This window comes from Phyllobates terribilis, unplaced genomic scaffold, assembly GCF_046119375.1.
Source record: "Phyllobates terribilis strain yellow unplaced genomic scaffold, ASM4611937v1 Scaffold_1__5_contigs__length_1240528914, whole genome shotgun sequence".
NCBI classification, from domain to species: Eukaryota; Metazoa; Chordata; class Amphibia; order Anura; family Dendrobatidae; genus Phyllobates; species Phyllobates terribilis.
In genome coordinates this window covers 566,484,743-566,498,180 of record NW_027362761.1, presented here as the reverse complement: position 1 = coordinate 566,498,180, position 13,438 = coordinate 566,484,743, and the positions used below count along the sequence as shown (strand labels likewise).

General features: G+C 41.8%; 1 protein-coding gene across 3 annotated transcripts in view; it reads left to right on the top strand.

Moving 5' to 3' along the window:
* MALT1 (MALT1 paracaspase) overlaps positions 1-9,901 on the top strand; it is a 95,974-nt gene extending 86,073 nt beyond the window's left edge. For all 3 annotated transcript variants that reach the window (XM_073680812.1, XM_073680804.1, XM_073680797.1), the window contains 3 exons: positions 1,887-2,044; positions 2,241-2,366; positions 4,795-9,901. In XM_073680812.1, the coding sequence (XP_073536913.1) occupies positions 1,887-2,044; positions 2,241-2,366; positions 4,795-5,334 (824 nt within the window). In that variant the 3' untranslated portion in view covers positions 5,335-9,901. The remainder of the gene's footprint in view (positions 1-1,886; positions 2,045-2,240; positions 2,367-4,794) is intronic.
* The last annotated feature ends 3,537 nt before the right edge of the window (positions 9,902-13,438 follow it).

Sequence of the window (13,438 nt, the reverse complement as noted above, 5' to 3'; positions counted from 1 at the left end):
TAAAATACTTTTTGTTTTTTTTATAAAATCTCCCCAAGGCTTATCTTAGAAATATAAATATAAAAAGTCATCATTTTTTATTTTTTCCTTTGATGTAGCTGTATGTTGCCTTATTTTTAGGGTGATTAGTAGCTTTTTAATGCCAAATTTTTACCTTATTGGGGTACATATGACTTATATTCTAACTTTTATTCACTCTCTGGGAAATACACAAAAAAAACAACAGAAAATCTGGCACTTTTTATTGCATTATAAATGTTTCCCCATTCACCATGTAGCATATAGAACATGTTATATTTGTTCTGCAGTTCGTTGTGATAGCAGGGATAGAAATATAATTTTATTTTTGTATGTTTTACTACTTTGTGCAAAAAAAAAAAAATTTTGCTTTTATGTTGCCATTTTTTGAGAGCGGCATAACTTTTTAATTTTTTCATCCGTAAAACTTTTTTTTTTTTTTGCAGAACGAGCTGTAACTTTTATTCCGGCCATTTTTGGGGTTCAGAGGATTTTTCATCACTTTTTCTTCCCTTTTTATGTAAAGTCAAAACAGCAATTCTGGCATTGTATTTTATTTTTTAATGTTGTTTAACACCATGTGGGCCAAATAATGATGATTTATACTGGGCTTATACAAGCATATGTAAAATTGTCAATTTTTCATCTAGAAAAAAAAAGACAATTTTTTTATCCATATTGTTATCCGACTGCCATCCATATGTTAGTTTTTTTGCATCCGTATGGCATCCGTTCTGTACATCAACATTTTAAAACACTCTAAAATAATACGCCAAATACAATTTCCTATGTTAATAATTGCAACCGTTATGTGATCCGATATGTGATCCATATTTTTGTCTGATCTAAACCAATGAATCAAAGTAGAACATGCTGCAATTTTTTAACATACAGACCATGTAAAAAGGGTCATGTGAATTTGCTGTCCATAAGCTATCCAGAATAAGGTCATCTGAACAACCCCTTAATAGTTTGGGTCGTAATGGACGTGGCAATACCAATGATGTAATTTTTTTTCCTTTTATATTTTTATATCATCATGGGTTTTTTACTTTTTACATTTTCAAATATTTTTTTTTTCTTACTTTTCTTTTTAGTTCCACTGTGAGCTCGATCTCTCATATAAATACACTGTAATACTTCTGTAGTGCGCTGTATGCTACCTGGATCCTCATAAATCATCATGTTAAAGAAAGTATTAGTATTACAGGGAATTTACAATATTTTTTATTTTTTACATTTTTAAATATTTTCTTTTTTTCTTTCCATACTTTTCTTTTTAGTCCCACTGTGCTCTCGATCTCTCATATAATAAATACACTGTAGTACTTCTGTAGTGTGCTGTATCACGTCTGGATCCCCATAAATCATCATGTTAAAGAAAGTATTAGTATTACAGGGAATTTACAATATTTTAAATTTTTTACATTTTGAAATTTTTTTTATTTCTTTTTTTTACTTTTCTTTTTAGTTTCACTGTGCGCTCAATCTCCCATATAATACATTGCAGTACTTTTGTCGTGCCCTATATCATACCTGGATCCCCATAAATCATCATGTTAAAGAAAGTATTACAGGGAATTGACAATCTTTTATTTTTTTTTCATTTTAAAATATTTTATTACTTTTTTTTTTCTTACTTTTAATTTTAGTCCCACTGTGTGCTCGATCTCTCAGGTGATAATGCACTGTAATACTTCTGTAGTGCACTGTATCATAACTGGATCCTCCAAAATCATCATTTTACAGAAAGTATTAGTATTACAGGGAATTTATGATCTCTTTTCATTCCTGGATCAAATTTGCTCCATCTTTGTCTCAAGTTATTAGACACAACATTAAGCCTCACAACGTTCTTCCATCTGCAGAACTCCCGGAGAGCATGTGCATTGAATTTAACTGTGGTGTAAAAATCAAGTTGGGGTTTGCTGCTGAATTCTCCAATGTGATGATCATCTACTCTCAAATTATTAACAAACTCCCCGACATCACCCACTGTACGGCCAATGTTGGTGACTTTCCTCTGGTGAGTATCTGTCCACGATCCTCATGTTCTTGCTTTATGTTTAATGGGATCTCCTAAGTAAGCGCAATGTGAGGATTCACAAGTCTGAAGTCACATAGAGTGACTGCAGACTAGTAGCCTAAGACAGGACAACTTCTTTAAGAATCTAAAACCAACTTAAAGAAAATTACTTTCTTTCTCATTTGTCTTCATACAGGATTTGTACATTGACCCTAAAGAAACAAATAAAGACACACCAGAAGAAACAGGAAGTTTCTTGGTATCGAAGAACCTCCCAAAACATTGTCTATACACCCGTCTGAGTTCTCTGCAAAAACTAAAGGTAGGTATGGAAACTTCAGTGGTAAAATGTGGGGAAACCTGGCAAAAAGTGTTCAGTTTTCCTACAGCTCCAATTAAGTATTACAACAGCGCCCATTCACAGCAATGGTTGTGTGTAATGCTGGACAGGACGGGTCCTCCAGAGACAGTGACGCTCTTTGTAGCCGCTCTCCATTTGGCTAATAGTGGAGGATCCCGTACATCTTTGAACCATCACACTGTGAAATACCAATCAACAAGGTTTATTGAGAATGACAAAACCAGTTGTGGTCCTCAATACAAACCTCCTGCCCACTAAGTATGATAACTACTAATGATTCTAAATTAAGAGACGAACTTTGGAAAACTTTTGAATAGATGACTGTAGGCTCAGCTTCACTTTATATGGGGCACCAATTTGTCAAAACATTAGCACTTTAGATACAGTCTGTAAATGTGGCACCTCAAATGTCTGACAACTGCATCTAGATCAACCTTGACTTTATTGGTCAAGCTTTGAACTCTACTACTGGGCGAAGGTGCTCCGCCACAGGCAGCTGGACAATGGGGCAAAATTGCTGATGAGACCACAGCTGTCAGGAAATTAGATGGAAGGTTTTTGGTTGAAAAAGGAAAGAGTACAGGGGAAATACTATTTCATCTTTCTACCTCTACCCCTTACACAAACGTATGCTTCCTCCTTAAACTTCCAGGTAGCCTAATGATTCTTCTCATTCTATCAATTCAGTCGTGTCTGACCCTTGGCTATTCTGCAAGCCAATTCTTGCAATACTTCCCTCTCTTCCATGGCTGACAGATTTCGACATTGCAAAAAAGTTTTGACAAGTAGGTTTCCAATTAACGGGAAATACTTATCAACTTTTACCCTGCATGGTTCTGGGTTTGGGTTGCAAAATAGGACATTTGGCATATGGCTATAGCTGGAGCTGATTCGAAATTAGGAGTTGCTCCCCCAGCCATGGTGTCTAAGGTGAAACAAAAGGCCCCCTACTACATAAGTATTTGCCAATTGTGACATGCAGAAGTAGCACTGTTGCTTTAAAAGCATTCAGCAACTAGAGGGGTTAACACAGTCACAGGAGAAGTGGAGTGTTTTAGCAGAACCACAGGGGGATTGTGGGGAAGTTGTTTACTGTCTGGCTGGAGCCGAAGAGAAAGGTGGTGTGTGTGTTCTGTATCTCACAGAAGCGCCCCTGCGAGTGAAAAGGATTCAAGTCAGGAGTGAAGCTAAGCACAGGTCAGGTAGAGTTCCTGAACTAGTAGGGCAGAGTATTGTCAGGCAGAAAGATAAGGACTGGAAAAAATGGGTGTCACAGGGATCATCTCCCTCAGCAAACCCTCCCCCCTCCTCCATCTCACTGTGCTGTAAGGAATGCTGTGTTCATTAATGTACCTTTGCATTAGAACTGTGCTGTCCTGTACTACTGGGAAGACTGTGAACTGCTGTGCTGCTAAGGAAACTGTACTGTTTGTCACTGGAGCCTGTTGCTCATAAGAGTTAACTTGCACTGGCTGTGCGGCTTCTTATTAAATGCTACTGTTCTACCATTTATGAGGACTCTTGTCAAGTGTGTCTGGTCAGCAAGTGAAACAACCTATGTGTCTGTGCCTGAGGGTCAATACCCCTGTGTGCCTGAGAGAAGCTGCAGCACATGGTCTATGGTCACCCTGAGTAACGGTTCCCCCAGGATTCCAAAGAATTCATGAAACCTGTCTCGCCCCTATCTGAACCTAGCGGCGTGAGTGTAACACAATATTTCATGGTAGGTGGTAGGGGGCCAAGTTACAGATTTGTCATTGAGACCTTAAAGTTACCCCTCCAATTATTATTAGTATCATATGGTCCGTGCTTACGATATCATGACATATTGGTGGATTGGACCCAACTAGACTTCTATGATTGTGACGTAACATAGTAGGAGCATCTCTCAATTATGAAGTTGATGTCACGTCACGTGGCAATTGTGGGAACATCATTCCTTGTGTAAGGGAGCAGACCTTTAACCCATCCTAGGAAAGGGTAAGATGATGTTCTTGCACAAGACCTGAGGACAATATAGCATAGGAAACTTCCATAAAGGTCTTCTAACATGGGACAGTTTTTGCCCATAACGAGCGTCACTCAACCATATACAAGTCGATCAGCGCTCGCTTAGAGGCCCCTTTAAAACAGGCTAACACAAACCGCATGGGGACAGAAAGATTGGCAGCTGATGACAACGATGATTTATTGTCCTGAATAAACGATCTGATCGGTCAATGAACTGATTGGTGGCATCTTTACCCAGGCCAATGAGTGTTTTTATGAGCACTCGTGGGATAATTATTGACTTGTGTGGAAGGACTTTGGGTCACCATTACTGGCCAGTTACCCAAACTGTTTTACTTTATTTGATATTCAACTTTTGTGTGTTTTTTTTTACTTTCAGGAAAACTTGACCTTCACCGTATACTTGACCTACACGTATAAAGGCGTGGACGATATGATGGACGAAAGAAAGACAATTGACGTTGGAAAGCCTCTGGTTGCAAAATTAGACACTCATTCTAGAGTCCGAAGTCCCTGCCCACAGCCCAGTCATATACCTCATAGTTCCTGCACGCAGCCTACCCATATACCTCATAGTCCCTGCGTACAACCCAGTCATTTACTTCTCAGTCCCAGTCCTATACTTCATAGTCCCTGCCACAGTCCAGAGACTGCCGCATCCTCATCGCCAGTTCCCGGACCTTCTCATCTTTTTACAAACCCCCGATACCCACAGTCACCGATCCCATCCGTATACCAACCGAACTTAAGGAGCAGCTTGCAACCCGACACTAGGCAGCAATACTATTCCGGATATCCTACCAGTAGTGGCAGGAGGGCCTTCTCTGAATACAGGTCACTGTATAGCAACGTACCAATGCCAAGACATAGCAATGTACCGGAGGAGAGCACGGAGGACAATTTTGATTTTGGCTATTAATATATGCAGATTTTATATATTATTTTTTATATGATATTGTATTATTATTCAGGATATTTAAAGGCTATTTCCACCATTGCAACCATTTTGGAGCAAATACTATTATAGGATTAGAAAAATACTACCGTTTTAGGTAAATATACAGGATACAAGCAAACCCTGTGTAGTCTCATCGTGCAGAGAGGTTTGGAAGCAATACAAAATTTTGCTGCAAAAATCCACGACTGCATTTTGTATCCCATAATATAATGTTAGACATAGAGGGAGTGATAGGAACCCAAAAATTCCAGGGTGTAAAATTTAATTATTGGATGCAGAATCAGCTCCATGATGCACTAAGGTGAAAATATTCATTCATGTGTTGCATTCTTGCACTTTCGGAACAATGGAACTTACACCTCCTGTCAAATTGCCATCAGATCACAAAAATGGTGGAAGGGCAACATGGCCAGCTGCCCTAGGCACAAAATTATATGGGTGCACATTTTAAAGTAAAATAGAAAGGCTGTCGATACAGCAGAACACAAACCCCAGATTTCTTGCCGGGTGTCCAGGATCTCAGGGTGAGTGCCCCAGACTTCTGAACAGGTGTCCAGGATCTCTGGGTGGGTGCCCCAGACGTCTGGCCCGGTGCCCCGGATCTCGGGGTTGGTGCCCCAGACTTCTGGCTGGGTGCCCCGGATCTCAAGGCCGGTACTCCAGACATCTGGCCAGGTGTCCTGGATCTCGGGATGAGTGTCCCAGACTTCTGGCCGGTTGCTCCGGATCTCGGAGTAAGTGCCCCAGACTTCTGCCCGGGTGTCACGGATATCAGGGTGGGTGTCCCAGACTTCTGGCCGGGTGCCCTGGATCTCGGTGAGGGTGCCCCAGACTTCTGGCCGAGTGCTTCGGATCTCAGGGTGGGTGCCCCAGGCTTCTGGCCAGGTGACCTGTATTTTGGGGCAGGTGCTCCAGACTTCTGGCCAGGTGCACCAAATCTCAGGGTGGGTACCCCAGACTTCTGGCTGGGTGCCCTGGATCTCGGGGTGAGTTCCCCAGACTTCTTGCCGGGTGCCCTGGATCTCGGGGTGAGTTCCCCAGACTTCTGGCCGGTTGCCCCGGATCTCGGTGTGGGTGTCCCAAACTTCTGGCTGGGTGCCCCAAATCTCGGTGTGGGTGTCCCAGACTTCTGGCAGGGTGCCCCGGATCTTGGGGTGAATGCCCCAGACTTCTGGCCGGGTGCCCTGGATCTTGGTATGGGTGCCCCAGACTTCTGACCGGGCACCCAGGATCTCGGGGTGGGTGCCACTTTGAACTATATCGGCATCAACATGAAAACACTGCTTTTCGGTCCAGTGGTAGAGCAGGGAGCAATAGGTCCCACCACTCTCTGTCCTGTAGTCCACAAGCTGCCGTAGACCTACAAAATGTGAGCTTTCCTTTTCATTGTACCACGTTTATCGGAAAATGAGGACTCAGATTAGACGAGTATAAACTTTACTTTTTTTTGCATTGTGGCACAAAGGTGGAATTGTTACTCTTGGTTTTGGCACTCAGGAAGCATAGTTATTTTTAAGGGGCATTATTTGACTAATAGGGCTTTATTTGTACTACTACTGGGTTAGGAAGCAGAATACTTGTCTTGACAAGGCTCCTTTGTCTTGGTGATATCCAGCCTGAAGGAGTTTCCAGAAAATGAGGTCTTCTTTCTAGGTCACTGATTGACTATAATTCCAATAGTAATTGGTGCTTTTGATCTTACTGGGACTTGCTGCTGCGCTAGAGGCAGGAAGATCTGCTTCATTAGATGTCTGGACAGAGAACTACTTCACATTTTATCCTAAAAAATGCAATAATTTAAAAAATACACATACGGGTCTAACTTAAAATAAACAAGGAGCAGAAATACAAGGAAGAAGATTTGCTATAGAATTAATATACACTGCTCAAAAAAATAAAGGGAACACTCAAATAACACATCCTAGATCTGAATGAATGAGATATTCTCATTGAATACTTTGTTCTGTACAAAGTTGAATGTGCTGACAACAAAATCACACAAAAATCATCAATGGAAATCACATTTATTAACCAATGGAGGCCTGGATTTGGAGTCACCCCCAAAATTAAAGTGGAAAAACACACTACAGGCTGATCCAACTTTGATGTAATGTCCTTAAAACAAATCAAAATGAGGCTGAGTATTGTGTGTGGCCTCCACGTGCCTGTATGACCTCCCTACAATGCCTGGGCATGCTCCTGATGAGGTTGCGGATGGTCTCCGGTGGGATCTCCTCCCAGACCTGGACTAAAGCATCCGCCAACTCCTGGACAGTCTGTGGTGCAACGTGACGTTGGTGGATGGAGCGAGACATGATGTCCCAGATGTGCTCAATCGGATTCAGGTCTAGGGAACGGGCGGGCCAGTCCATAGCTTCAATGTCTTCATCTTGCAGGAACTGCTGACACACTCCAGCCACATGAGGTCTGGCATTGTCCTGCATTAGGGGGAACCCAGGGCCAACCGCACCAGCATATGGTCTCACAAGGGATCTGAGGATCTCATCTCAGTACCTAATGGCAGTCAGGCTACCTCTGGCGAGCACATGGAGGGCTGTGCGGCCTTCCAAATAAATGCCGCCCACACCATTACTGACCCACTGCCAAACCGGTCATGCTGAAGGATGTTGCAGGAAGCAGATCGCTCTCCATGGCGTCTCCAGACTCTGTCACGTCTGTCACATGTGCTCAGTGTGACCCTGCTTTCATCTGTGAAGAGCACAGGGCACCAGTGGCGACTTTGCCAATCCTGGTGTTCTGTGGCAAATGCCAAGCGTCCTGCACGGTTTTGGGCTGTGAGCACAACCCCCATCTGTGCACGTCGGGCCCTCATACCACCCTCATGGAGTCGGTTTCTAACTGTTTGTGCAGACACATGCACATTTGTGGCCTGCTGGAGGTCATTTTGCAGGGCTCTGGCAGTGCTCCTCCTGTTCCTCCTTGCACAAAGGCGGGTTGCTGCTGGGTTTCTGCCCTCCTACGGCCCCCTCCACGTCTCCTGGTGTACTGGCCTGTCTCCTGGTAGCGCCTCCAGCCTCTGGACACTACGCTGACAGACACAGCAAACCTTCTTGCCACAGCTCGCATTGATGTGCCATCCTGGATGAGCTGCACTACCTGAGCAACTTCTGTGGGTTGTAGAGTCCGTCTAATGCTACCACGAGTGTGAAAGCACAACCAACATTCAAAAGTGACCAAAACATCAGCCAGAAAGCATTGGTACTGAGATGTGGTCTGTGGTCTCCACCTGCAGAACCACTCCTTTATTGAGGGTGTCTTGATAATTGCCAATAATTTCCATCTATTGTCTATTCCATTTGCACAACAGCATGTGAAATAGATTGTCAATCAGTGTTGCTTCCTAAGTGGACAGTTTGATTTCACAGAAGTCTGATTTACTTTGAGTTATATTCTGTGGTTTAAGTGTTCCCTTTATTTTTTTGAGCAGTGTAGTATAAAGTATATCTCATTGTGTATATTTGTTTATTCGGCCAACTGTTTAAATTCTGCAAAAAAAAAAAACAGGAGTGCCACCTATGGCAAGTGATATATAACCAAAAGTAGTGGTTACAAATGTACACTAAGCCTTTCACTGGTTGCTATAAATAACAAGGTGCCAAATAGACAGTTTTACATCGAAATTATGGCATTGTATTTTCTTCATTTTTCATGTAAATTTGTGACTTTATATTATAAATAATTTGTGCCAAAATTGGAATAGGATGTGTTTTTTGTACCTTATTATAAAGGGGTCTCTGAGCTAGTGGGTGGAAACTAGCTAATATGGTGTCTCCCATACATAGAGCACACACAGACATGAGCGACTTCTGCTCTCCTGTCTGTATGCAGCACATTTTCACAAGAAGCAGTACTAGACAGTGTGACTGAACAGTGTACATACAGCAGTGGGGTGAGTTTGACATATACTAAAAAGCTGCAGCACCATCTGTCTGTGTCTCCCTCTGCCTGTTTTCCCACTTTCCTCCTCTATCCACCATAGACTTCAATTTGCAGCAGTAATCTCATACATCACAGCACTGTCGCTGTCATCCAAAAGTGTTTTTACCCGTTTTTCAGAGTGACTGATGAACTCAGGAGTAGAGAGAATCCTCTATCTCTGATAAAGATATATTGCAAATTGTAAGGCTCACCAGGTGAGGAGGATCCACTGAGCCTCAGGTCCGGGAGGGCACTTGGACCTCGGGCGTCGGTTCAGCTTCCTTAAACACACGTGGATCTGAGAGGACTTGGACAATAAGGAATCTCAGGAGCAGTAGGACATATGAAGTGAAAACCCAGCAAGGATGAATGCAAGTTGAATGCACAGATAGTGGAGCACACTAACATAGAACTCTAGAGTCTCAATCCCAAGACACAAGTGTGTTTCTTAATAAGCCTTAAATAAGTCTAGGGAGATGATGTCAAGACTCCAGAGTCTCAATCTCAAGACACAAGTGTGTTTTTTAATAGGCCTTAAATAAGTCTAGGGAGATTATGTCAGGACTCCAGAGTCTCAATTAGAGATGAGCGTTGTTCTACTCGAACTGTTCGCCAATCTCAAATTCGAGCTGTTTTGGGCGGTGTTCGAGCCGGTCGGCGAACACGAACAATTTGAGAAAAATTCGGCTGTTCGAGGTTATGTTCGATAACTGTTCGTGCACCAAAATCATAACTGGATTTTTTCTCAGTAATGATGAAAATTAATGTTAATACGCAGTTTGAGTGTACAGCGGGGCGGGGGGAGGGGCAGGGGATGGATCTCTGCAGGAACAATGAAGATCTCCATTTTTTTTTCTCTTTCCCGCATTTGCAGTGGGGAGGTGCAATCTGTCAGCCTATCAGCAGCGCACACACGGAGCGAAGTGCTTTTTTTCACACAAGCAAGGGCATGTGTCATTGGCAGTGTATGTCACATGTCCTTGCCCTATAAGACCAAGCCATTTTCCCCGTCGCCACCATTTTCTCACTGCTGCAGCTGCGTGTTAGACGGCACCGCTGTTGCTGTGTGCGCTATACCTTGTTAATTTCAAGCCAATTTTCGCACAAATATACAGATAGCTTGGGAGTAGGGAATAGTTGTGATTGCAGTCCTTTTAAGGACTAGGTTACAGCATTTCCTACGACTTTTATCAGGCAGGTCTGTGCTCTTAAATAGATAGATTGTGGGAGTAAAGACTAATTGTAATTGGAGTCCTTTTCAGGACTAGGTTACATCAGTTCCTATCAGTTTTTGCCAGGCAGGTCTGTGCCAGTGCTGTGCAAGTTTTTTTCACAGCATTTGGCTGAATCTAGCAAAGCTAATCCTTTTTGGCCTATTGCAGAGTGTGTTAGTCAGTGGAGTAGCCTATCTGTGTTGCAAGATATACCACCTGTGTATAGAATACCAATTTTTTTACTGCACCTAGTGAAGTAAAATCTTTTGGGCATAGCATCATTCTATTAGTCCATCTATACTGACCTCCATCAGGTTGCAAACTGAATATAATTTTTTTCTGCATCTAGCTCTGAAAAAATATTTGGGCTTCTAGCTGTGTGTGGGACTTGGTCTATTAGTCCATCTATACTGACCTCCATCAGGTTGCAAATTAAAAATAATTTTTTTCTTCATTTAGCTCTGAAAAAATATTTGGGCTTCTAGCAGTGTGTGGGACTTGTTCTATTAGTCCTTCTATACTGACCTCCAGCAGGTTGCAAATTGAATATAATTTTTTTCTGCATCTAGCTCTGAAAAAATATTTGGGCTTCTAGCGGTGTGTGGGACTTGGTCTATTAGTCCATCTATACTGACCTCCATCAGGTTGCAAATTAAAAATAATTTTTTTCTGCATCTAGCTCTGAAAAAATATTTGGGCTTCTAGCAGTGTGTGGGACTTGGTCTATTAGTCCATCTATACTGACCTCCATCAGGTTGCAAATTAAAAATAATTTTTTTCTTCATTTATCTCTGAAAAAATATTTGGGCTTGTAGCAGCGTGTGGGACTTGTTCTATTAGTCCATCTATACTGACCTCCATCAGGTTGCAAATTAAAAATAATTTTTTTCTGCATCTAGCTCTGAAAAAATATTTGGGCTTCTAGCAGTGTGTGGGACTTGGTCTATTAGTCCATCTATACTGACCTCCATCAGGTTGCAAATTAAAAATAATTTTTTTCTGCATCTAGCTCTGAAAAAATATTTGGGCTTCTAGCAGTGTGTGGGACTTGGTCTATTAGTCCATCTATACTGACCTCCATCAGGTTGCAAATTGAATAAAAAAAATTTCTGCATCTAGCTCTGAAAAAATATTTGGGCTTCTAGCGGTGTGTGGGACTTGGTCTATTAGTCCATCTATACTGACCTCCATCAGGTTGCAAATTAAAAATAATTTTTTTCTGCATCTAGCTCTGAAAAAATATTTGGGCTTCTAGCAGTGTGTGGGACTTGTTCTATTAGTCCTTCTATACTGACCTCCATCAGGTTGCAAATTAAAAATAATTTTTTTCTTCATTTAGCTCTGAAAAAATATTTGGGCTTCTAGCAGTGTGTGGGACTTGTTCTATTAGTCCTTCTATACTGACCTCCAGCAGGTTGCAAATTAAATATAATTTTTTTTCTGCATCTAGCTCTGAAAAAATATTTGGGCTTCTAGCGGTGTGTGGGACTTGGTCTATTAGTCCATCTATACTGACCTCCATCAGGTTGCAAATTAAAAATAATTTTTTTCTGCATCTAGCTCTGAAAAAATATTTGGGCTTCTAGCAGTGTGTGGGACTTGGTCTACTAGTCCATCTATACTGACCTCCATCAGGTTGCAAATTAAAAATAATTTTTTTCTGCATCTAGCTCTGAAAAAATATTTGGGCTTCTAGCAGTGTGTGGGACTTGGTCTATTAGTCCATCTATACTGACCTCCATCAGGTTGCAAATTAAAAATAATTTTTTTCTGCATCTAGCTCTGAAAAAATATTTGGGCTTCTAGCAGTGTGTGGGACTTGGTCTATTAGTCCATCTATACTGACCTCCATCAGGTTGCAAATTAAAAATAATTTTTTTCTTCATTTAGCTCTGAAAAAATATTTGGGCTTCTAGCAGTGTGTGGGACTTGTTCTATTAGTCCTTCTATACTGACCTCCAGCAGGTTGCAAATTGAATATAATTTTTTTCTGCATCTAGCTCTGAAAAAATATTTGGGCTTCTAGCGGTGTGTGGGACTTGGTCTATTAGTCCATCTATACTGACCTCCATCAGGTTGCAAATTAAAAATAATTTTTTTCTGCATCTAGCTCTGAAAAAATATTTGGGCTTCTAGCAGTGTGTGGGACTTGGTCTATTAGTCCATCTATACTGACCTCCATCAGGTTGCAAATTGAATAAAAAAATTTTCTGCATCTAGCTCTGAAAAAATATTTGGGCTTCTAGCTGTGTGTGGGACTTGGTCTATTAGTCCATCTATACTGACCTCCATCAGGTTGCAAATTAAAAATAATTTTTTTCTGCATCTAACCCAGCCAATAGTTTTGGCCTAATACCACAGTTTGGCCACTCAGCTCTGCTCGGTTACCATCCATTGTTTTTTTGTGCAAACAACTCCAGAGTTGTGAATTAGTTAACCACCAAAATGAGTGGAAAAAGGCCTGCTGCTGGTGGAAAGGGGAATAGGCGTGTTGGGAAGGGGAAAAAAGGTTGTGTCCGTGGGGTAGGTGCAGAAGAAAGACCATCTTCCAGCCAAACTAAAATGTCTACTTCTTTTAGCGGACAATGTGATAAGATCCCTTTCTTACGGCCACGCCAATCGCTACAAATTCCAGATGAGGCACAAAAACAGCAGGTGCTTCAACGGATATCAAGTGCTCCTTTAAGTGGGCTCTCCTCCACATCAACTTCAACATCACAAATACTCCAGTCCTCAAAGGTGTCACCCAAATCGCACTTGCTTCCTCACAGCTCCCAAATCTCCAGCTGCCCGTCTGAGTATGAGGTAGAACAGATGGTTGAGTCTGCAGAGCTGTTTACTCATACTATAGCCTGGGAATCAGAGGTCGACTCCAGCGCTTCTGTGAATCCAGACGAGGAAATGATCTGCAC